This window comes from Schistocerca gregaria, chromosome 5, assembly GCF_023897955.1.
Source record: "Schistocerca gregaria isolate iqSchGreg1 chromosome 5, iqSchGreg1.2, whole genome shotgun sequence".
Lineage (NCBI taxonomy): Eukaryota > Metazoa > Arthropoda > Insecta > Orthoptera > Acrididae > Schistocerca > Schistocerca gregaria.
The window spans coordinates 97,463,006-97,486,661 of record NC_064924.1 but is presented as its reverse complement, the minus strand read 5'-3'; the positions used below and the strand labels follow the sequence as shown (position 1 = coordinate 97,486,661).

At 44.5% G+C, this 23,656-nt stretch overlaps 1 protein-coding gene across 1 annotated transcript in view; it reads right to left on the bottom strand.

Annotated features, from left to right (window-relative positions):
* LOC126272005 (UDP-glycosyltransferase UGT5-like) overlaps positions 1 to 23,125 on the bottom strand; it is a 60,391-nt gene extending 37,266 nt beyond the window's left edge. Inside the window, exons 1-2 of the mRNA XM_049974492.1 lie at positions 22,882 to 23,125; positions 7,851 to 8,105 (exon numbers count right to left, since the gene is read on the bottom strand). Of these exons, the coding sequence (XP_049830449.1) occupies positions 7,851 to 8,105; positions 22,882 to 23,118 (492 nt within the window). The 5' untranslated portion in view covers positions 23,119 to 23,125. The remainder of the gene's footprint in view (positions 1 to 7,850; positions 8,106 to 22,881) is intronic.
* Between the last annotated feature and the right edge of the window lie 531 nt (positions 23,126 to 23,656).

Below are 23,656 nucleotides of genomic sequence, written 5' to 3'. Positions count from 1 at the left end.
TCTGGATGTGGGCAGTTCTATGTCGGCCAGACTGTTCGCACTATTGAACAGCGCCGCATAGAACATGAAAGGTGTTACCGTCCGCGCTATCCCGAAAAGTCAGCTGTAGCAGAACATGCTCTGGAAAACGGACACCGAATTGCATTCGATGAGACGTTTATCTTTAGACGGACTAATGGCTTCTGGGATAGCTTGATTAACGAGGCCATAGATATTAGAATTCCTGACAACACCTTCAATAGAGCCGGTGTATTGCAGCTGAGTACAGCGTGGGATCCGATGTTGAGGGAGTTGAAGCGGGCCCGGCAGTCGCGCGGCCAAAAGATTACTGTATATGGTGCGAGACCGAGCACCAGTGACGTCACGAGCGATGGCGCGGCTACATAAGCACAGCAATGACAACGACACGACAGTCATCCACTTGAAAATGGCAGAGGAAATCTCTGCCGAAAGCTCGTGGGCGGTAAACCACTTGACGCGAGAATGTTTCCTTCAAATAGTGAAAGTAAACTTACTTTCTACTACAATTTTAAAAGAACAATTCCAAACATTTAGCGCAAAATGGCGAAAGAAGTGTAATATAAGATAAAAATTTCGGCATTCGATATTGCTGTTTCGATATCCATATGTCGGTGAAATAAATGCCGCCTAAGCATATCGATACCTTTTGGGAAGAATATCGATACAACCTTATGTCGATATTTTAACAACAGCCCTAGTGTGAGGCAGCGCCTTTTTCGGGGTTTTCTGCTCATATTTTATCCTACACTACTGGCTATTAACATTGCTACACCACGAAGATGACGTGATACAGACGCGAAATTCTACCGACAGGAAGAAGATGCTGTGATATGCAAATGGTTAGCTTTTCAGAGCATTCACACAAGGTTGGCGCCGGTGGCGACACCTACAACGTGCTGACATGAGGAAAGTTTCCAACCGATTTCTCATACACAAACAGCAGTTAACCGGCGTTGTCTGGTGAAACGTTGTTGTGATGCCTCGTTTAAGGAGGAGAAATGCGTACCATCACGTTTCCGACTTTGATTAAGGTCGGATTGTAGCCTATCGCGATTGCAGTTTATCGTATCACGACATTGCTGCTCGCGTTTGTTGAGATCCAATGACTCTTAGCAGAATATGCAATCGGCGGGTTCAGGAGGGTAATACGGAACGCCGTGCTCGATCCCAACGGCCTCGTATCACTAGCAGTCGAGATGACAGGCATCTTATCCGCATGGCTGTAACGGATCGTGCAGCCACGTTTCGATCCCTGAGCTAACAGATGGGGACGTTTGCAAGACAACAAACATCTGCACTTACAGTTCGACGACGTTTGCAGCAGCATGGACTATCAGCTCGGAGACCATGGCTGCGGTTACCCTTGACGCTGCATCACAGACAGGAGCGCCTGCGATGGTGTACTCAACGACGAACCTTGCTGCACGAATGGCAAAACGTCACTTTTTTGGATGAATCCAGGTTCTGTTTGCAGCATCATGATGGTCTCATCCGTGTTTGGCGACATCGCGGTGAGCGCACATTGGAAGCGTGTATTCGTCATCGCCATACTGGCCTATCACCCGGCGTGATGGTATGTTCGACTGCTGCCCTGGTTAGCACATTCTACAGATCTCCCACCAATTGAAAATGTCTGGTCAATGGTGGCCGAACAACTGGCTCGTCACAATACGCCAGTCACTACTCTTGATGAACTGTGGTATCGTGCTGAAGCCGCATGGGCAGCTGTACCTGTACACGCCATCCAAGCTCTGATTTGAATGACCAGGCGTATCAAGGCCGTTATTACGGCCAGAGGTAGTTGTACTGGGTACTGATTTCTCAGGATCTATGCACGAAAATTGCGTGAAAATGTAATCACATGTCAGTTCTACTGTAATATATTTGTCCAAAGAATACCCGTTTATCATGTGCATTTCTTAGTTGTGTTGCAATTTTAATGGCCAGTAGTGTATTTACGTACTGAATTTGCATAGAGACTCTCTTGCTTCACTTACTTTCCGATTCAGTTTTTGCTTTTCAACTTTTCACCGGTATTCCGCGCTGATTACATGAGTGGTTAGGAGTAACTTGTAGCAATGTGGGTTAGCCACCTCTCTGTACTTAAACTAACATTTCATTCTTAAAACAATTTTTCCCATTAATTGGTCTTGACCACAGGAACGCTCAGGTGAAAAGAGGAGGAAATTTCATACTCTCTGGAAGATTGGTCAGCCACTCAGAAGGCAGCTCCGACACGAGGAGACCGCACAGATAGACACCCGGGCCTTTCAGGGATTATCCTCCTGGTTCAGCCTCCGGAGACAATGAGCAGCAGAATGGAAAACTTGTGTCGTCTATAGTAGAACGGGAAACCATTGGTGGAACGGGGTGAGAACTCTGCTTGTTAGTGCCGGCCTGAGTGGCCGTGCGGTTCTAGGCGCTACAGTCTGGAGATGAGCGACCGTTACGGTCGCAGGTTCCAATCCTGCCTCGGGCATGGATGTGTGTGATGTCCTTAGCTTAGTTAGGTTTAATTAGTTCTAAGTTATAGGCGACTGATGACCTCAGAAGTTAAGTAGCATAGTGCTCAGAGCCACTTGAACCATTTTTCTGATTGTTAGTAACCTTTCGGTGGAGTCCTCAACTGTCCACTTGCTGTTATCCCACTGTGTATGGTCTCCTGCCACTCGTGCGTCTGCAAATTTCTAAATTTTGCTCTTCGCATGGAAATGCTGTGTGAAGCCCAACCACGTTTCCACATTTTCCGGCAAAAACGTCTGTATGTGGGAATGGAGCGACACATGTTTTCCATATACTTATACATGCACCTCATTGGCGGGTACATCTTTAACTTTACGATGAGATGTAGGGGACGGACTTCCAGATCCCTGACTGGAAGGGCACTTAGGCCATTTCTGGGACTGGCTAGAAAAGATTATACAGGTTTCTTTCTGGGCTCTGAAGGAAGGCTACCAAAAATTTAGAGAGGCATTCGGTGTCGTATTGGGATTCATATGGGTAGTTTGATTCGAACTTGCTTGGTGAGGCTACTCTGGACTCTGCGGGCATATGTGTTTTCCTTGACTTTCGCCCTCTGCCAAGTGTTCGAAGTTCACTCTGAACTTACGCGCATCTGCGACGAGTAACCAGGAGGATGTTGAGATCTGCCATTCGCAGTCTTATCACATCAGCTCAGCCCAGCAACAGTTAGTTAGCAGCGGTCAAAGTTCGGCAGCCAGCTCAGTGACAGTTACGATGCTTGCAATGCACACTCCCGACTTCGGGAAACGCAGTGTATTAAGGGAATAAGATTTCTTTCCTGGTTTCTATTTTTTAGTCTTCCTAAGTTGATCTAAACGGCTCAAACAAGTTTTTCTGCAACCTAAGTCTTGCTTCAAAGGAGATTCTTTTCGTAACCAATTGTGTTTCGTTTCGTAATCAAGTTAACTTATTGGAGCTCACCCGCTTAGAGACGTTTCTTCATGATTCTTTCTTTACTCACTGAACTGTTTTATGCTTCTGTTCGAATTCATACTTTTTTCGTGTAATTATATAATTTTGCAATCACAGTTCAAAACGTAATTGTCCAGCAACTGTAACAGCTATTGAGTAAAAATCTCTCGGTGTACATGCTGCGTCAATTCAGGATAAAACTCCAAGCTTTCGACCACTACCTCCATGGTCGTCGTCAGGGCTAAAACTGACTGTCGTAAACTAGTTTTTTTTTCCTTTTTTGTGTTTCGATTCCTCCTGAAGGGGGCGGGCTGGTAGCAGCTTAGTACGCCGCTCTACAGACTACAGAATTTGGTTTAAAAAGATGAAGATAATAAAAAAATAACAATTGGCGACAAAATCGGCGACTTAAAGGTAAAATGCAGAAAATTCTGGAACTTAAAACATAAAACACAGGGTTGATGATGCTAATAAAATACATAGGAAGCAGAAAAATAATAGACAGACAATTAAAAAACACGGCGACAGTCTGGTTTCTGTTCGCAAGAGATATAAAATGCACACCCAGCGACAGCATGATTTCTGTTCGCAACACTGTGGAAAGACGCACAACACTGAACACTCACTTAAACACTCCACTAAAAAGTTGGCACAAATATGACATACCACAGCCGAGAGCAGGTGGGGGGATACTGGACAGATGACGGGAAAGAAAGGGGGGAAGGACAGGAAAAGTGAAGGCGGGGAAAGGAGCCAATGGAGGATGAGGATTCATAAGAGGGGTGGGGGGCTCCGAGCAGACGTGCCAGGGAGTGGGGAAGGCAGAGGATGGGAATACAAAAGGACTCGGGGGGGGGGGTGAGAAGGGAGATAGGGAGAGATTAGGCGGGGAGAAAACACAGGCTTGCAGTGCCATCCCTTTAATCAGGAGGTAAAGTGCTGGAAGTTTTCCTCTGCAATTTTTCTTTATCCAGATGCACTCTTCCAGGTGCTGCTAAGTGCATAGCCGTTGTCTCTGTTAAAGTTGCTATCGCTAAGTCTAATTTCGACTGCTTCCCGAATCACAGAGTCCCAGTAATTCGATGCGTCAGTAGTTTTAGCCCTGACGACGACCATGGAGGTAGTGGTCGAAAGCTTGGAGTTTCATCCTGAATTGACGCGGCATGTACCCTGAGAGATTTTTACTCAAGAAATACGTCACGACAGACTTTGTAGCCATAACAGCCATTCATTTTCGTATTATTGTTCTATTTCAATTATGTAAATTCACTCTCAAATTGTTTTATGACCTCGACGTTTGTGTGTTCCGAATAATTTTTACACACTACTTGAATAAATATTATTTTTACCAGATCAAACTGCATCATTCAGCAACCATTAAAGTAAATTATTCAATTGAAGCGCCAAAATCCTCCAATCATTAGCAATACGCACGGCACCTGTCGAGTTCAGGAACTTACCAAATAACATTTTCTGACGTGTGTGTGGCAGTTGATTTTTTCAGGTAGCCTATTAGCTTTATGGGGGTAATCTAGATTCATGTTCATAAAAAAAACAGAACACCTTGAAGGACTAAAGACAGGACGTTCATATTCACAGGAGACATACACTAGTATGTTCTGCAGAATTGATTAGCATTTCAGTCACCTGAGTTCAGCATGTGTCGTGTTGCCTAGTAGGCACAGGGTCGGCCATCGACCCTGACAACTTGTTCTATGCATGATGGCATCGACGCCAAAAGGCGCGAATGGCGTCCTCTGGTATAGCCATCCATGCTGCATTCAGCTAGTTCCAAAGTCCATCTGTGGTGGATGGTTTGGGTCACAGTGCTGCACCTGTGGTTTCACCATATACCACACATTTTCGATTGGCAACACATCTGTTGATTTGGCGGGCCAGGGCAGAAGGTTGACATCCTGTGACACTAAGAATGCACGTGTTCGTGCAGCAACACGTGGTCGTGCATTGTCTTGTTGAAAATTGGCGTCTGGGTGCAGAAAGGGTAAGCCTACAGGTCGAAGGATATCATTCACGTGGGTCACACTGGTCACAGTGCCCTGGACACGCACTAGCTGTGATTTGTGGTTGTACCCAACAGCACCACACACCATAAGGTCTTGAGTTGGCGTTGTATGTCTTGTGCAAATGCGGCCACCGTGATGCCGCTCCCCCTGTCTGCTTCGGATCAATAGGCAGACATCATTTTCAAACAAACAGGACGCGGATACGTCCGAAAACAGTATCTGACCCAATGACAGTCCCCAGTGACGATGTTCCATACACCATTGTCTCTTGCATGTTTCTACACATTCGTCAACAGCACGCAGAGGAGTGCACGACGCGCACGTAACCCATAATAAACGGCGATGCACTGTCACCACTGATAGTGTACGATGGGTTGCACTGGTCCACTGTTGCGCCAGAGTCGAGGAGGACGCAGGTCTGGCCTGCAATTCCACTCGGATGAGATGTCGATTTTCTCGGCGATTGGTCTGGGTGGTGCGAGCTGACCCATCTCATCGTGTTCTACGGTCTTCAGTGCACCATTTTGCACACACCCGTGTCACTGCCGGAACACTTCGTCCCGTGCGAGCAGCAGTTTCCCAGATTCATGCGTCACATTCCATCATGCCAATAATGTGCCCTCTTTCAAATTCACTGATTGGATAGTTGAGGCGTAGCGCCATATACCGTTCCTGCCTTGGAGGCGGTTAAGTGCGAGATGTGTCTCAGAGCTGGATAGTGACAGATGGTGACTGGACGCGCACGTAGTTTATGTATTAGCCGACAGAGGACACTATTGGATAGGGGACTGATTTAGTTTCGATTGTGCCCACTAGAGTGCACTAAAATAATAGAATGTTTTTCATAAACTGTTCTAATAATTTCATAAAGTGTTATTATGTCTTTTTGTGTAGATAAAATGTTATAAATGTGTTTTAGCAGTATGGATTATGCGTGAATGTGGTTTAAGGTTAATATGAAGATAAGTGTTCAAAGAGTTATGTGGTAGGATTTAGTGTGGGAAAATATCGAGGAAGTATGGATATGGACAAAGGGGAGTTTTGTAGAATAGGTTTGTAAAGTAAGTTTATGGTAAAGGGAAAGTTAATTCAGGTATAAATAAGAATAGTAAATAACTCTATGCATAAACAAAACTTCAGCATATTAGATAATTACCTCGGTAAAAAGTGCAGTCGTTAGGTTTACTATTTTGCGATTGATTATTGATGAAAAGCGCGTACTGACGCGGGAGAATGTTGTTTTGCTATTGGCTGTTGAGTAAACTGACCAATGGTAAAGCAATATTCTTCGCGCTCCTTTCTCTGCTGGTAGAGAAGACTTCTAGAGAAGAGTGGAAGCCTAGCCATGAAACAGTTCGGAATTGTGTAGTAGTAGTTCCGATAGAAACGATAAGTTGCCCGATCAAGCAGTGTTTCATACATCAAAAGTGTGGTAAAGTGACGGCATACTTATTCCGATGGGCGCGTAGAAATTTCGGAATTTTTAAATGAATTTTGTGACGAGAAAAGACATAAATTCCGTGTGGCGTATTAAGCAGATCGGTGGCTAAAAACTGTGACTGCATTTGGTACCGACAGACTTAATGTTTGACGAGCATTATTAATCAAAAACAATCAGTATTTTTTTAGCTATTACGTTTTCGGGAAATGCAACACCATAAACTTGCTAACGTGAGTGAAAGGGACTGTGAGTGACTGTGTTAAGACTAGCACGGGCTTGGCAGTGGCACTTGTTCACCTAAGTTTCAGAATATATTAATTAAGGACAAAATTTCCAACTTTCATTTCGTGTGAAAACTTTCTCCCGAAACGTAGATTGGTGACTTCAATTGCAGCCTGGTTCACGTCGAAGTACATTAGGTTTCGCTCGGCTTCCCTACTGATGATTTGCTGAGACAATGTTCACAGGTAGGTGCAGGTTCGTCGTAAAGGGACGGAAACAACCACGCCACCGTATAGTGCGGTTCGCTCATACGAGTCCGAGGCATACTGCACGTCTGCTCAAGTCACACTGATGCATTACCTTCGGTTTATAGCAACAACGAGTGCCGCAGGCACATTTTACGGTAGGTGCTGTTGTGTCGCGATGTCGGTGTTGACCTTGAACCCGGAGGTCGACATGGTACGAATGCCAATCATTACTGCAGAACATACTAATGCACATGTGCTGTGAACATGATCGTCATATCTTTAGTCGTTCAAGGTGGTCTTTTTTTCTGAACAGAATGTATCATTTTATATGATCTGGGGTGACTCTGCTTTATTCTAATCTGGATACCGGCGAAGCACCTGATGAGCAAGAGGTCATGTTCGCAGCACACGCGCCTTTTGGCACATGCACCACAGTCGTGCTGGAGGTGACATACTCACCCTGTCATACACCCTAGGCAGAGCCATGCTGGAAGTGATGCCGACGAGCGGGACTCCGAATTTGGCGGCAAACACGGCCATGCAGTCGGCATGGAAGAACTCGGTAATGACGAGGTCGTACTGGTCGCCGGAGGAGAGCACGTGTCCCACCTGGGGCAGTGCCAGGGCGTCGGTGCACTGCTGCCTGGTGATGTACTTCATGATGATGGCGCTCACCGGCGGGGAGCGGGCCCGCTCTATCAGGTCCCAGGTCAGCTGCAGTCGGAACAAACACACACACTGTACAGTTTATGGGACTAGTAGCACGCCGTTTACTAGCTCGCTATTTACGCGTTTCCTGTCCCCTTGGATCAGCACAAAAAAACTGCTGAAAGTTGAAATTGCAACGCCATACAGAGTCGATGAGGAGAGCTGTACTCAGCCCCATACTGAGTCTATGCGACTAGTGCCCGAGAGGACATACAGGGAGCGGACAAAAGCATGGAAACCCCAGAAACACAATACATTACCATACCTAATACGGTGTAGGGAAACCTTTGGCGTTCAAAAAAAACTTCCAGTCGTCTCGGAATGGATAAATACAGGTCCTTTATTAAGAAACAGAGGAGTTACAGACATTGGCCCTAGTGGACATTGATTTAAATCAGTGGGGTAAGTGGAGAATTTGTGCCAGACCAGAAATCAAAACCGGGTCTCCTGCTTACTACGCAGATGTATTGACCACTGCCCCATCCCGACACATTGGTCATCGCAACTGCACGGACGCCTCTTGTCATACCCAAATTCTCAACTTATCCTCAGACTACTAATGTAGTACCCATTGCCCATTATTCTCAGTACTCAGAGAATTTCGCCAGTTCCTGCAAGAGTTCAAGTGTGTTGTCCATCTGCACTGAAGTCTCAGTTTAATTATACACTGAAGAGCCAAAGAAACTGGTACACCTGACCAATATCGTGTAGGGCCCCCGCGAGCACACACAAGTGCCAGAACACGACGTGGCTTGGACTCGACTAATGCAGTGCTGGAGGGGATTGACACCATGAATCCTGCAGCGCAGTCAATAAATCCGCAAGAGTACGACAGGGTAGAGATCTCTTCTGAACAGCACGTTGCAAGGAGTCCCAGACATGATCAATAATGTTCATGTCTGGGGAGTTTATTGGCCGGCGGAAGTGTATAAGAATAGAAGAGAGTTCCTGGAGCCACGCTGTACCAATTCTGGATGTGTGGGGTGTCACATTGTCCTGCTGGAATTGTCCATGTCCGTCGGAATGCACAATGGACTTGATGCAGGTAATCAGACAGGATGCTTACGTAGGTGTCCCTGTCAGAGTCATATCTAGACGTATCCGGGGTCCCACACCATTACACAGCATCCACCAGCTTGAACAGTCCCCTGCTGATATGCAGCGTCCATGGATTCATGAGGTTGTGTCCGTTTCCGTACACGTCCATCCGCTCGGTGCAATTTGATACGAGACTCGTTCGACCAGGCAACATGTTTCCAGTCATCAAAAGTCCTCTGTCGATGTTGACGGGTCCAGGCGAGGCGTAGACGAGAGGGCCTTCGGCTCCAAAAACTGGTATCGATGATGTTTCGTCGAATGGTTCGCACGCTGACAGCCGTTGATTGCCCAGCATTGAAACCTGCAGCAGTTTGCGGAAGGGTTGCACTTCTGTAACGTTGAGCGATTCTCTTCAGTCGCCGTTGCTTCTTGCAGCATATTTTTCCGGCCGCAGTGACGTCGGAAATTTTGCGTTTTACCGAATTCCTGATATTCACGGTGCACTCGTGAAATGGTCATACGGGTAAATCCCCGCTTCATCGCTACCTCGCAGATGCTGTGTCCCATCGCTCGTGCATCGACTATAGCGCCGCGTTCAAACTGACTTAAATATTGATAACCTGCCACTGCAGCAGCAGTAACCGATCTAACAACAGCGCCAGACACTTGTTGCCTTACACAGGCGTAGCTGACCGCAACGCAGCGCCGTATTCTGCCTGTTTACATATCTCTGTATTTTAATACGCATGACTATACCAGTTTCTTTGGCGCTGCAGTGTATGTAAGGTATCTGTTCTTTTAGACTTCAAATAGATCACGGTGTGTGGACAGCCTAGTAAGTAGTAGGCCCAGGTTCGAATCCCGATCCAGCACAAATTTTGAACTTACTCCATTGATTTAAAGGAATGCTCACTCCCAGCCAATGTCTGTAATTCCTATGTGTCTTAATCGATGGAGGCTGTTTGATCAAAATGGTGCCTGTTCTTTCGGACAGGTCCAAAAAACAGACATCACATGAATACGGGTCCTCTATGATTTTTAAGGGAATCTTATGCCATTTCCCCTGCAAAATAGTGGCAAAAACTGGTAACATTCAACCAGTTGGATAGTGATCACACAGTCTTCTCTCCAAAGTAGACCACAAAGGCTTGATAATATTTTGAGATATGGTGATTGTGGTCGCCAGGAGTGATGTGATAATTCATTCTTGTACTCACAAACCAGTCCTGGACCATGCGAGCTGTGTGAATAGGCACCATCGTGTCGGAATATACTATCACCACTGGGGAGCAAACACTGTGCGATGGGATGGACAGCTATGGGATGGAGAGCCAAATGGCCATGTAACCCTTGGCAGCTTTGTAGAGTGCTCATGGGGGCCCATGGACCACCATGATACAGCTGCCCATATCATCGGAGAACCCCGCTGTGTTTCATTCTTCGGATGTAAACTAGACCAGAAATTTGAAACAGTGTGCAACAAGACTCCAGTCAAATGACTTTCTTTCATTGTCCCATAGTCCACGTCTTATGGATCGTACACCAATTTTACCTGCTATAGGTATTTGCATCACTGAAGACCAGTAAGTTTCCTTTAATTTACGTCTATGGTCCTCCCCCCATGAACCATAGACCTTGATAGGGAGGCTTGCGTGCCTCAGCGATACAGATAGACGTACCGTAGGTGCAACCACAACGGAGGGGTCTCTGTTGAGAGGCCAGACAAACGTATGTTTCCTGAAGAGGGGCAGCAGCCTTTTCAGTACTTGCAGGGGCAACAGTCTGGATGATTGACTGATCTGGCCTTGTAACACTAAACGAAAACGGCCTTGCTGTGCTGGTACTGCCAACGGCTGAAAGCAAGGGGAAACTACGGCCGTAATTTTTCCCGAGGGAATGCAGCTTTACTGTATGGATAAATGATGATGGCGTCCTCTTGGGTAAAATATTCCGGAGGTAAAATAGTCCCCCATTCGGATCTCTGGGCGGGGACTACTGAGGAGGACGTTGTTATCAGGAGAAAGAAAACTGGCGTTCTACGGATCGGATCGTGGAATGTCAGATCCCTTAATCGGGTAGGCAGGTTAGAAAATTTAAAAAGGGAAATGGATAGATTAAAGTTGGATATTGTGGGAATTAGTGAAGTTCGGTGGCAGGAGGAACAAGACTTTTGGTCAGGTGAATACAGGGTTATAAATACAAAATCAAACAGGGGTAATGCAAGAGTAGGTTTAATAATGAATAAAGCAATAGGAATGCGGGTAAGCTACTACAAACAGCACAGCGAACACATTGTTGTGGCCAAGATAGACACGAAGCCCACGCCTACGACAGTAGTACAAGACTATATGCCTACTAGCTCTGCAGATGACGAAGAAATTGAAGAAATGTGTGATGAGAAAAAAGAAATTATTCAGATAGTGAAGGGAGACGAAAATTTAATAGTCATGGGTGTCTGGAATTCGATAGTAGGAAAAGGAAGAGAAGGAAACGTAGTAGGTGAATATGGATTGGGTTTAAGGAATGAAAGAGGAAGCCGCTTGGTGGAATATTGTACAAGGCACAACTTAATCATAGCTGACACTTGGTTCAAGAATCATAAAAGAAGGTTGTATACATGGAACAAGCCTGGAGATACTGAAAGGTTTCAGATAGATTATATAATGGTAAGGCAGAGATCTTCCCCCCATGAACCATGGACCTTGCCGTTCGTGGGGAGGCTTGCGTGCCTCAGCGATACAGATGGCCGTACCGTAGGTGCAACCACAACGGAGGGGTATCTGTTGAGAGGCCAGACAAACGTGTGGTTCCTGAAGAGGGGCAGCAGCCTTTTCAGTAGTTGCAGGGGCAACAGTCTGGATGATTGACTGATCTGGCCTTGTAACATTAACCAAAACGGCCTTGCTGTGCTGGTACTGCGAACGGCTGAAAGCAAGGGGAAACTACAGCCGTAATTTTTCCCGAGGACATGCAGCTTTACTGTATGATTAAATGATGATGGCATCCTCTTGGGTAAAATATTCCGGAGGTAAAATAGTCCCCCATTCGGATCTCCGGGCGGGGACTACTCAGGAGGATGTCGTTATCAGGAGAAAGAAAACTGGCGTTCTACGGATCGGAGCGTGGAATGTCAGATCCCTTAATCGGGCAGGTAGGTTAGAAAATTTAAAAAGGGAAATGGATAGGTTAAAGTTAGATATAGTGGGAATTAGTGAAGTTCGGTGGCAGGAGGAACAAGACTTCTGGTCAGGTGACTACAGGGTTATAAACACAAAATCAAATAGGGGTAATGCAGGAGTAGGTTTAATAATGAATAGGAAAATAGGAATGCGGGTAAGCTACTACAAACAGCATAGTGAACGCATTATTGTGGCCAAGATAGATACGAAGCCCACACCTACTACAGTAGTACAAGTTTATATGCCAACTAGCTCTGCAGATGATGAAGAAATTGAAGAAATGTACGATGAAATAAAAGAAATTATTCAGATAGTGAAGGGAGACGAAAATTTAATAGTAATGGGTGACTGGAATTCGAGTGTAGGAAAAGGGAGAGAAGGAAACATAGTAGGTGAATATGGATTGGGGCTAAGAAATGAAAGAGGAAGCCGCCTAGTAGAATTTTGCACAGAGCACAACTTAATCATAGCTAACACTTGGTTTAAGAATCATGAAAGAAGGTTGTATACGTGGAAGAACCCTGGAGATACTAAAAGGTATCAGATAGATTATATAATGGTAAGACAGAGATTTAGGAACCAGGTTTTAAGTTGTAAGACATTTCCAGGGGCAGATGTGGACTCTGACCACAATCTATTGGTTATGACCTGTAGATTAAAACTGAAGAAACTGCAAAAATGTGGGAAATTAAGGAGATGGGACCTGGATAAACTGAAAGAACCAGAGGTTGTACAGAGTTTCAGGGAGAGCATAAGGGAACAATTGACAGGAATAGGGGAAAGAAATACAGTAGAAGAAGAATGGGTAGCTCTGAGGGATGTAGTAGTGAAGGCAGCAGAGGATAAAGTAGGTACAAAGACGAGGGCTGCTAGAAATCCTTGGGTAACAGAAGAAATATTGAGTTTAATTGATAAAAGGAGAAAATATAAAAATGCAGTACATGAAGCAGGCAAAAAGGAATACAAACGTCTCAAAAATGAGATCGACAGGAAGTGCAAAATGGCTAAACAGGGATGGCTAGAGGACAAATGTAAGGATGTAGAAGCTTATCTCACTAGGGGTAAGATAGATACTGCCTACAGGAAAATTAAAGAGACCTTTGGAGAGAAGAGAACCACGTGTATGAATATCAAGAGCTCAGATGGCAGCCCAGTTCTAAGCAAGGAAGGGAAGGCAGAAAGGTGGAAGGAGTATATAGAAGGTTTATACAAGGGCGATGTACTTGAGGACAATATTATGGAAATAGAAGAGGATGTAGATGAAGACGAAATGGGAGATACGATACTGCGTGAAGAGTTTGACAGAGCACTGAAAGACCTGAGTCGAAACAAGGCCCCCGGAGTAGACAACATTCCATTAGAACTACTGACGGCCTTGGGACAACCAGTCCTGAGAAAACTCTACCAGCTGGTGAGCAAGATGTATGAGACAGGCGAAATACCCTCAGACTTCAAGAAGAATATAATAATTCCAATCCCAAAGAAAGCAGGTGCTGACAGATGTGAAAATTACCGAACTATCAGTTTAATAAGCCACGGCTGCAAAATACTAACGCGAATTCTTTACAGACGAATGGAAAAACTGGTTGATGCAGACCTCGGGGAGGATCAGTTTGGATTCCGTCGAAATGTTGGAACACGTGAGGCAATACTGACCTTACGACTTATCTTAGAAGAAAGATTAAGAAAAGGCAAACCTACGTTTCTAGCATTTGTAGACTTAGAGAAAGCTTTTGACAATGTTGACTGGAATACTCTTTTTCAAATTCTAAAGGTGGCAGGGGTAAAATACAGGGAGCGAAAGGCTATTTACAATTTGTACAGAAACCAGATGGCAGTCATAAGAGTCGAGGGGCATGAAAGGGAAGCAGTGGTTGGGAAAGGAGTGAGACAGGGTTGTAGCCTCTCCCCGATGTTATTCAATCTGTATATTGAGCAAGCAGAAAAGGAAACAAAAGAGAAATTTGGAGTAGGTATTAAAATTCAGGGAGACGAAGTAAAAACTTTGAGGTTCGCCGATGACATTGTAATTCTGTCAGAGACGGCAAAGGACTTGGAAGAGCAGTTGAACGGAATGGACAGTGTCTTGAAAGGAGGATATAAGATGAACATCAACAAAAGCAAAACGAGGATAACGGAATGTAGTCAAATTAAATCGGGTGATGCCGAGGGAATTAGATTAGGAAATGAGACACTTAAAGTAGTAAAGGAGTTTTGCTATTTAGGAAGTAAAATAACTGATGATGGTCGAAGTAGAGAGGATATAAAATGTAGACTGGCAATGGCAAGGAAAGCGTTTCTGAAGAAGAGAAATTTGTTAACATCGAATATAGATTTATGTATCAGGAAGTCGTTTCTGAAAGTATTTGTTTGGAGTGTAGCCATGTATGGAAGTGAAACATGGACGATAACTAGTTTGGACAAGAAGAGAATAGAAGCTTTCGAAATGTGGTGCTACAGAAGAATACTGAAGATAAGGTGGATAGATCACGTAACTAATGAGGAGGTACTGAATAGGATTGGGGAGAAGAGAAGTTTGTGGCACAACTTGACTAGAAGAAGGGATCAGTTGGTAGGACATGTTTTGAGGCATCAAGGGATCACAAATTTAGCATTGGAGGGCAGCGTGGAGGGTAAAAATCGTAGAGGGAGACCGAGAGATGAGTACACTAAGCAGATTCAGAAGGATGTAGGTTGCAGTAGGTACTGGGAGATGAAGCAGCTTGCACAGGATAGAGTAGCATGGAGAGCTGCATCAAACCAGTCTCAGGACTGAAGACAAAAACAACAACAAGGCAGAGATTTAGGAACCGGGTTTTAAAATGTAAGACACTTCCAGGGCCAGATGTGGACTCTGACCACAATCTATTGGTTATGAACTGCAGATTAAAACTGAAGAAACTGCAAAAAGGTGGGAATCTAAGGAGATGGGACCTGGATAAACTGAAAGAACCAGAGGTTGTACAGAGTTTCAAGGAGGGCATAAGGGAACAATTGACAAGAATGGGGGAAAGAAATACAGTAGAAGTAGAATGGGTAGCTTTGAGGGATGAAGTAGTGAAGGCAGCAGAGGATCAAGTAGGTAAAAAGGCGAGGGCTAGTAGAAATCCTTGGGTGACAGAAGATATATTGAATTTAATTGACGAAAGGAGAAAATATAAAAATGAAGTAAATGAAGCAGGCAAAAAGGAATACAAACGTCTCAAAAATGAGATCGACAGGAAGTGCAAAATGGCTAAGCAGGGATGGCTAGAGGACAAACGTAAAGATGTAGAGGGTTATCTCACTAGGGATAAGATAGATACTGCCTACAGGAAAATTAAAGAGACCTTTGGAGAAGAGAGAACCACTTGTATGAATATCAAGAGCTCAGATGGAAACCCAGTTCTAAGCAAAGAAGGGAAAGCAGAAAGGTGCAAGGAGTATATAGAGGGTCTATACAAGGGCGATGTACTTGAGGGCAATGTTATAGAAATGGAAGAGGATGTAGATGAAGATGAAATGGGAGATATAATACTGCGTGAAGAGTTTGACAGAGCACTGAAAGACCTAAGTCGAAACAAGGACCTGGGAGTAGACAACATTCCATTACAACTACTGATAGCCTTAGAAGAGCCAGCCCTGATAAAACTCTACCATCTGGTGAGCAAAATTTATGAGACAGGGGAAATACCCTCAGACTTCAAGACGAATATAATAATTCCAATCCCAAAGATAGCAGGCGTTGACAAATGTGAAAATTACCGAACTATCAGTTTAATAAGTAATGCATGCAAAATACTAACGCGAATTCTTTACAGACGAATGGAAAAACTAGTAGAAGCCGACCTTGGGGAAGATCAGTTTGGGTTCCGTAGAAATATTGGAACACGTGAGGCAATACTGGCCCTATGACTTATTTTATAAGCTAGATTAAGAAAAGACAAACCTACATTTCAAGCATTTGTAGACTTAGAGAAAGCTTTTGACAATGTTGAGTGGAATACTCTCTTTCAAATTATAAAGGTGGCAGGGGTAAAATACAGGGAGCGAAAGGCTATTTACAATTTGTACAGAAACCAGATGGCAGTCATAAGAGTCGAGGGGCATGAAAGGGAAGCAGTGGTTGGCAAAGGAGTGAGACAGGGTTGTAGCCTCTCCCCGATGTTATTCAATCTGTATATTGAGCAAGCAGTAAAGGAAACAAAAGAAAAATTTGGAGTAGGTATTAAAATTCATGGAGAAGAAGTAAAAGCTTTGAGGTTCGCCGATGACACTGTAATTCTGTCAGAGACGGCAAAGGACTTGTAAGAGCAGTTGAACGGAATGGACAGTATCTTGAAAGGAGGATATAAGATGAACATCAACAAATGCAAAACGAGGAAAATGTAATGTAGTCGAATTATGTCGGGTGATGCTGAGGGAATTAGATTAGGAAATGAGACATTTAAAGTAGTAAAGGAGTTTTGCTATTTGGGGAGCAAAATAACTGATGATGGTCGAAGTAGAGAGGATGTAAAATGTACACTGGCAATGGGAAGGAAAGCGTTTCTGAAGAAGAGAAATTTGTTAACATCAAGTATAGATTTAAGTGTCAGGAAGTCGTTTCTGAAAGTATTTGTATGGAGTGTAGCCATGTATGGAAGTGAAAATGGACGATAAATACACTCCTGGAAATGGAAAAAAGAACACATTGACACCGATGTGTCAGACCCACCATACTTGCTCCGGACACTGCGAGAGCGCTGTACAAGCAATGATCACACGCACGGCACAGCGGACACACCAGGAACCGCGGTGTTGGCCGTCGAATGGCGCTAGCTGCGCAGCATTTATGCACCGCCGCCGTCAGTGTCAGCCAGTTTGCCGTGGCATACAGAGCTCCATCGCAGTCTTTAACACTGGTAGCATGCCGCGACAGCGTGGACGTGAACCGTATGTGCAGCTGACGGACTCTGAGCGAGGGCGTATAGTGGGCATGCGGGAGGCCGGGTGGACGTACCGCCGAATTGCTCAACACGTGGGGCGTGATGTCTCCACAGTACATCGATGTTGTCGCCAGTGGTCGGCGGAAGGTGCACGTGCCCGTCGACCTGGGACCGGACCGCAACGACGCACGGATGCACGCCAAGACCGTAGGATCCTACGCAGTGCCGTAGGAGACCGCACCGCCACTTCCCAGCAAATTAGGGACACTGTTGCTCCTGGGGTATCGGCGAGGACCATTCGCAACCGTCTCCATGAAGCTGAGCTACGGTCCCGCACACCATTAGGCCGTCTTCCGCTCACGTCCCAACACCGTGCAGCCCACCTCCAGTGGTGTCGCGACAGGCGTGAATGGAGGGACGAATGGTGACGTGTCGTCTTCAGCGATGAGAGTCGCTTCTGCCTTGGTGCCAATGATGGTCGTATGCGTATTTGGCGCCGTGCAGGTGAGCGCCATAATCAGGACTGCATACGACCGAGGCACACAGTGCCAACACCCGGCATCATGGTGCGGGGAGTGATCTCCTACACTGTCCGTACACCTCTGGTGATCGTCGAGGGGACACTGAATAGTGCACGGTACATCCAAACCGTCATCGAACCCATCGTTCTACCATTCCTAGACCGGCAAGGGAACTTGCTGTTCCAACAGGACAATGCACGTCCGCATGTATGCCGTGCCACCCAACGTGCTCTAGAAGGTGTAAGTCAACTACCCTGTCCAGCAAGATCTCCGGATCTGTCCCCCATTGAGCATGTTTGTGACTGGTTGAAGCGTCGTCTCACGTGGTCTGCACGTCCAGCACGAACGCTGGTCCAACTGAGGCGCCAGGTGGAAATGGCATGGCAAGCCGTTCCACAGGACTACATCCAGCATCTCTACGATCGTCTCCATGGGAGAATAGCAGCCTGCATTGCTGCGAAAGGTGGATATACACTGTACTAGTGCCGACATTGTGCATGCTCTGTTGCCTGTGTCTATGTGCCTGTGGTTCTGTCAGTGTGATCATGTGATGTATCTGACCCCAGGAATGTGTCAATAAAGTTTCCCCTCCCTGGGACAATGAATTCACGGTGTTCTTATTTCAATTTCCAGGAGTGTAGTTTGGACAATAAGAGATTAGAAGCTTTCGAAATGTGGTGCTACAGAAGAATGCTGAAGATTAGATGGGTAGATCACGTAACTAATGAGGAGGTATTGAATAGAACTGGGGAGGAGTTTGTGGCACAACTTGACTAGAAGAAGGGATCGGTTGGTAGGACATGTTCTGAGGCATCAAGGGATCACCAATTTAGTATTGGAGGGCAGCGTGTAGGGTAAAAATCATGGAGGGACACCAAGAGATGAATACACTAAACAGATTCAGAAGGATGTAGGCTGCAGTAGGTACTGGGAGATGAAAAAGCTTGCACAGGATAGAGTAGCATGGAGAGCAGCATGAAACCAGTCTCAGGACTTAAGACCACAACAACAACAACAACAACAACGTCTATGGTCACTAAATCTTTGTTAACAGATTACCGGTTTCGGTCTTTAATGACCCTAATCAAATCTACAGCAAAAATTGGAATAACATAAATACACTCTCAAACTGTATACAGCTTAAGAACAATATATAGATCATAATGGAAAGTAGTACTGACACAATTTACACTTGTGCGCTTTAAATATGAAGAGGCATACCTGTTTCATAAAAACAAAGTCCTAATGTACTGCAGCCATAGTGGCATCGTCAAATGTTAAATGCGGAATCAGCACCAGCACCGTCAAATACATATAAATAACATCACATGCACGAGTCATGTCGTCAGTAAAACTGCTGTTTAAAGCAAGCTGTCGTACAGTACCCACAAGATGTTTGTGTTGCAAGTTCACCAGATGTCGCTAATGTCGGCGTACACTAGTTATCAATAATTATTTGAGACAGCGAAAATAAAGGGGGATACAATAGTTGAAGTCTGTAAGAAGTTTATAACGTATAAACGGCATTACAGTAACAAAAAGCAATAAAAAGAAGAGCACGACAAAAGTAATATTGTTAAAAAGAGGAAGAGCTAAGAAACCTTGGTTGACATGTGCTCTGTGCTAATATTGTAGATAATGACATAAATATTAAACACCGTTGATAGTGCACCGGGTAGTATTAAACAACCATAAAACAAATCGTTAAAGGAGCCACAAATGAAAGAAAACATAGTGTTGCACGTAATCTTCATCTTTTTAACAATATTACTTTTGTCGTGTTCCTCTTTTTATTGCTTTTTATTACTGTAATGCCTTTTATACGTTATAAGCTTATTACAGACTTCAACTATTTTATTCTCGCTGTCTCAAGTAATTATTGAAAACTAGTGTATGCCGATATTAGCGACATCTGGTGAACTTACAACACAAACATCTTGTAGCTACTGTACACGAGCTTGTTTTAAACAGTAGTACTACAGACAGCATGACTCGTGCATGTGATGTTATTTGTATGTATTTGACGGTGTTGATGCTGATTCCCCATTTAACATTTGACGATGCCACTATGGCTGCAGTACATTAGGTCTTTGTTTTTATGAGACAGGTATGCCCCTTCACATTTAAAGCGCACAAATGTAAATTGTGTGAGTACTACTTTCCATTATGGTCTATATATTGTTCTTAAGTTGTATACAGTTTGCGAGTGTATTTATGTTTTTCCCATTTTTGCTGCAGATCTGATAATGGTCATTAAAGACCAAAACCGGTAATCTGTTAATACAAAGTTTGTGTAAATTAAAGGAAACTTATTACATACACGGGTCACTGTTTTTTCGCGACGATGTCGCAGCTTGTGAAACTGAAGACTAACTTTGGAGTTCCTGCACGCTCTGCAGTTCCCTGCTTACGGAGCTCTCTTCTTGTAGTTTTGGTTCTGACAGGGATCGTGAAGGCGCCATTCAGTTCCGCTCCGATTTTTCCTGCTATCGCCCTCTTATTTTTTGTCCCAGTCCTCTTCAACGACGTCTGTCACCATCGCTTAACACACAATTTCGTCCAAATTGTGACTTAGCAGATGATGTTTTTCCACTTTCCCCGTAAATCTTCCATGTGGTGCCTTTTGAAACATCAAACGCTTGATTATGGAAGCACTCACCATACGAGCAACAACAATTTCCCAACGTTCGAACTCAATTAGCTCCCATGTGATGCATACACAACTACATAAGGCATTCTTGTGGCCACGACTAACACTTGAAAGATATTGAGGACATTGCACAAACGTCATTCGTGGTCAAACACAACAGAAAAACTTGCAAACTTGGCTACCATCTGCATTTTTGTTCAAATATGCATTTCAAAAATGGTTCAAATGGCTCTGAACACTATGGGACTCAACATCTGAGGTCATCAGTCCCCCAGAACTTAGAACTACTTAAACCTAACTAACCTAAGGACATCACACACATCCATGCCCGAGGCAGGATTCGAACCTGCGACCGTAGCGGTCGTGCGGTTCCAGATGAAGCGCCTAGAACCGCTCGGCCTCTCCAGCCGGCTACGTATTTCACGCGGTGTTTCTATATTTTTGTCTGATCCCTGTACACTGGTCGCCTGGCTGTGCACGATCATACGGCATTGTTAAGAATGTTGATTCAGGAATTGGGTTTGTTTGTAGCAAAACGTATCCGCAATAACAGTGCTCCAGATGTGGAGTACCACAGACTGCGAGCCCGACAACCAGTGTTGTGGCTTCCCCTGACATGGCAGCAGCGTGAGGTATGCCAAGAGTGGTTCGTCCAGCTGCAACACTGGACAATGGAAGTGGCATAGTGGCATCTTTTAGACAAGTCTTGGTCCTGTGTAAAGCATAATGGTATACGTACCCATGTGAGAGGCTCCAAGAAGAACGAATGTTGCTCAGTTGCATTCATTATTCCCATATGGTCCCAGGACGTAGCACCATGGTTTGGGATGCCATTACGTACACAATACAATCACTTCTGGCTCATGTAGCCAATAATATGGACAACAGCCATTACACTTCTGACACATTAACGCAAATGACTGTGCACTACGGCCGAGGTTGTCGAGACGTTATCTTTCAACAAGATAACGCAAAACCACTTGGTGTCCGTGCTGTCCCGGCCAGCACGCTCTCCAGATCTCATACCCACTGAAAACATCTGGTCACGGGTTGCCAAGAAGCTGGTACGCCTCCATTCACCAGCTGCAACAATTGGTAAACTCTGGCACAGATCTGAAGCAGCTTATCTGTCAGCCTACCTCGATTCATTCGTGCTCAGCCGGATTAGAGTCCCTCCTGCTGCCATAGGTGGCTTCTCTATGTACTAAATTTCGCATCCTGTATACCACAATTCACCTTCAAATTCTATCATCCATTCTTCCTGCTACAGTGGAGACTCGATTAACAGGACTAATTGTTGCCGTACGTCTTTAGGATTATCGAAAATCCGAATAATTGAATGGCTGAAGAAAAGCGATTTTTGTGCTATTAACTATACAAAGATAATAAACATTGCCTGTGTATGGCTATCTTTTAGGTACACTGTCATATTGTTATCTTTCTAAGATTGATATATAATGTTAGGTGTTTATTCAGAACAACAAAAACAAATTAAACTTATTAAACTCAATAAAAACAATGTTTATTAAGAAAATAGAGACACTTTTGTGCATAACTACATATTTTATTAATATTACTAAAACACTGCAAGCTTAATCATGAAATACCTAACAAAAGTCACGTAGGGCAGTCATTGTAGTATTTGTTTAAAATATTTAGTAATTGTCATCTGATTTTTTTTAAAAAAATTCTCTTCATTGCTGCCACATCACGAATTCGTTTTAATTGTATTAAACTCACGATATCACACGGTTTATTTTCGATCGGTTTGAAAACCGTTCCCAGGGCTTGAAATAATTGCTTATGACGTGATCCTGCATCATTTACGTCTTCTTTGGTTTTATGTTCTTGCATTTCCTGGTGTATGTTTGCCTGCAATATGTATTCAATAATTTCGTCGTCCCACATGATCTAAAAACCTTGATCATTATAGTCACAAATGAGCTACTCTTTCACATCATCGGCATATCTGCATGTTTGTCGATATCTCATTTATATCCTCCATAACGGAATCATCCGTATCGGTTATTGAATTTCCGTGCTCCCGTTATAGTATTATGTTCCAGACTTTGTTCAAAGTCTTCCTTTCAATCAAATCTCACGCATCTACAACCATGTAACAACACTCCTTTAAACAAGCTGCGACACGGCGCAGCGGCGTAGCGATTGCCTACAGCATACCTCAAACAATAATCAAAGGGGCGCTGTCTGACTCAGTACACGAGGTCTGTTCAAAAAGTTCTGGAACGTTCCTAATTTCCCGCCGATGATGTGTTGGAGCGAAAAGCACACGCCTATATTTAATGTGTAACTACTAGAAGTTTCATTGCTGTTGTATGTCTGTTAATTATTGTTCAGTGCTGTATTGAGTAGCAGGTTACTAACATAATTATCAATAAACGATCCAACTGATTAGCGACACGTGAAGCAAATTACCGACTTCCAGACTAATGAGTAAAGAAAGGTGAATGTGCGACGGTAACTGACCTCTGGCTTCTTCTCGTTTGAGGCTATGCTCACGTCGCGGTAGTTCTTGAGAGGAGTCTTCAGCGGGAACTGGCTGATGACAGTGACGTTGTGGCCTCTAGCCGCCAGCTCCCTGAAGAGTCGCCCGAACATGGCGAAGTGGCTGGCGCCAGAGAACCACACGGGCGCCAAGATGTTCGCCGCCTCCGACGGAACACCCACTGCCAGAGCCAGCAGGACCACCACCAACGGAGACATGGTGGTCTTGTACCTGAGCAGACGAAGAAGTCACTGAAAACACTGCCTTGTGTTCTATATCTGGGGTAAAGCTAAAAGCTTAGAACACGATGATAGCACAAAAGCGATTCAGCAGCATCCCACATTAGACGAACACTCTAGAACCTTGAAGGACTGCAACAACTTTCCATGGAATCAGCTCAAGATGTGGATGGAAGTCATCAGAAGAAAACCTACGCTATCCTGTCTTAATAGCTGCTCACCGTTCCTAATTTTGTTCATGCTCTACCATAGCCCATGGACGTTTGAATGGAGTAATATCGCAAGAACGTATATACTAAACTGAAGCGCTAAAGAAATTGGTATAGGTATGCGTATTCAAATACAGAGAAGTGTAAACAGGCAGATATGCCGCTGCGGTCGGCAACGCCTATGCAACACAACAAGCGTCTGGTGTAGTTGTTAGATCGGTTACTGCTGCTACAATGGCAGGTTATAAAGATTTAAGTGAGTTTGAAGGTGATGTTATAATCGGCGCACGAGCGATGGGACACACCAT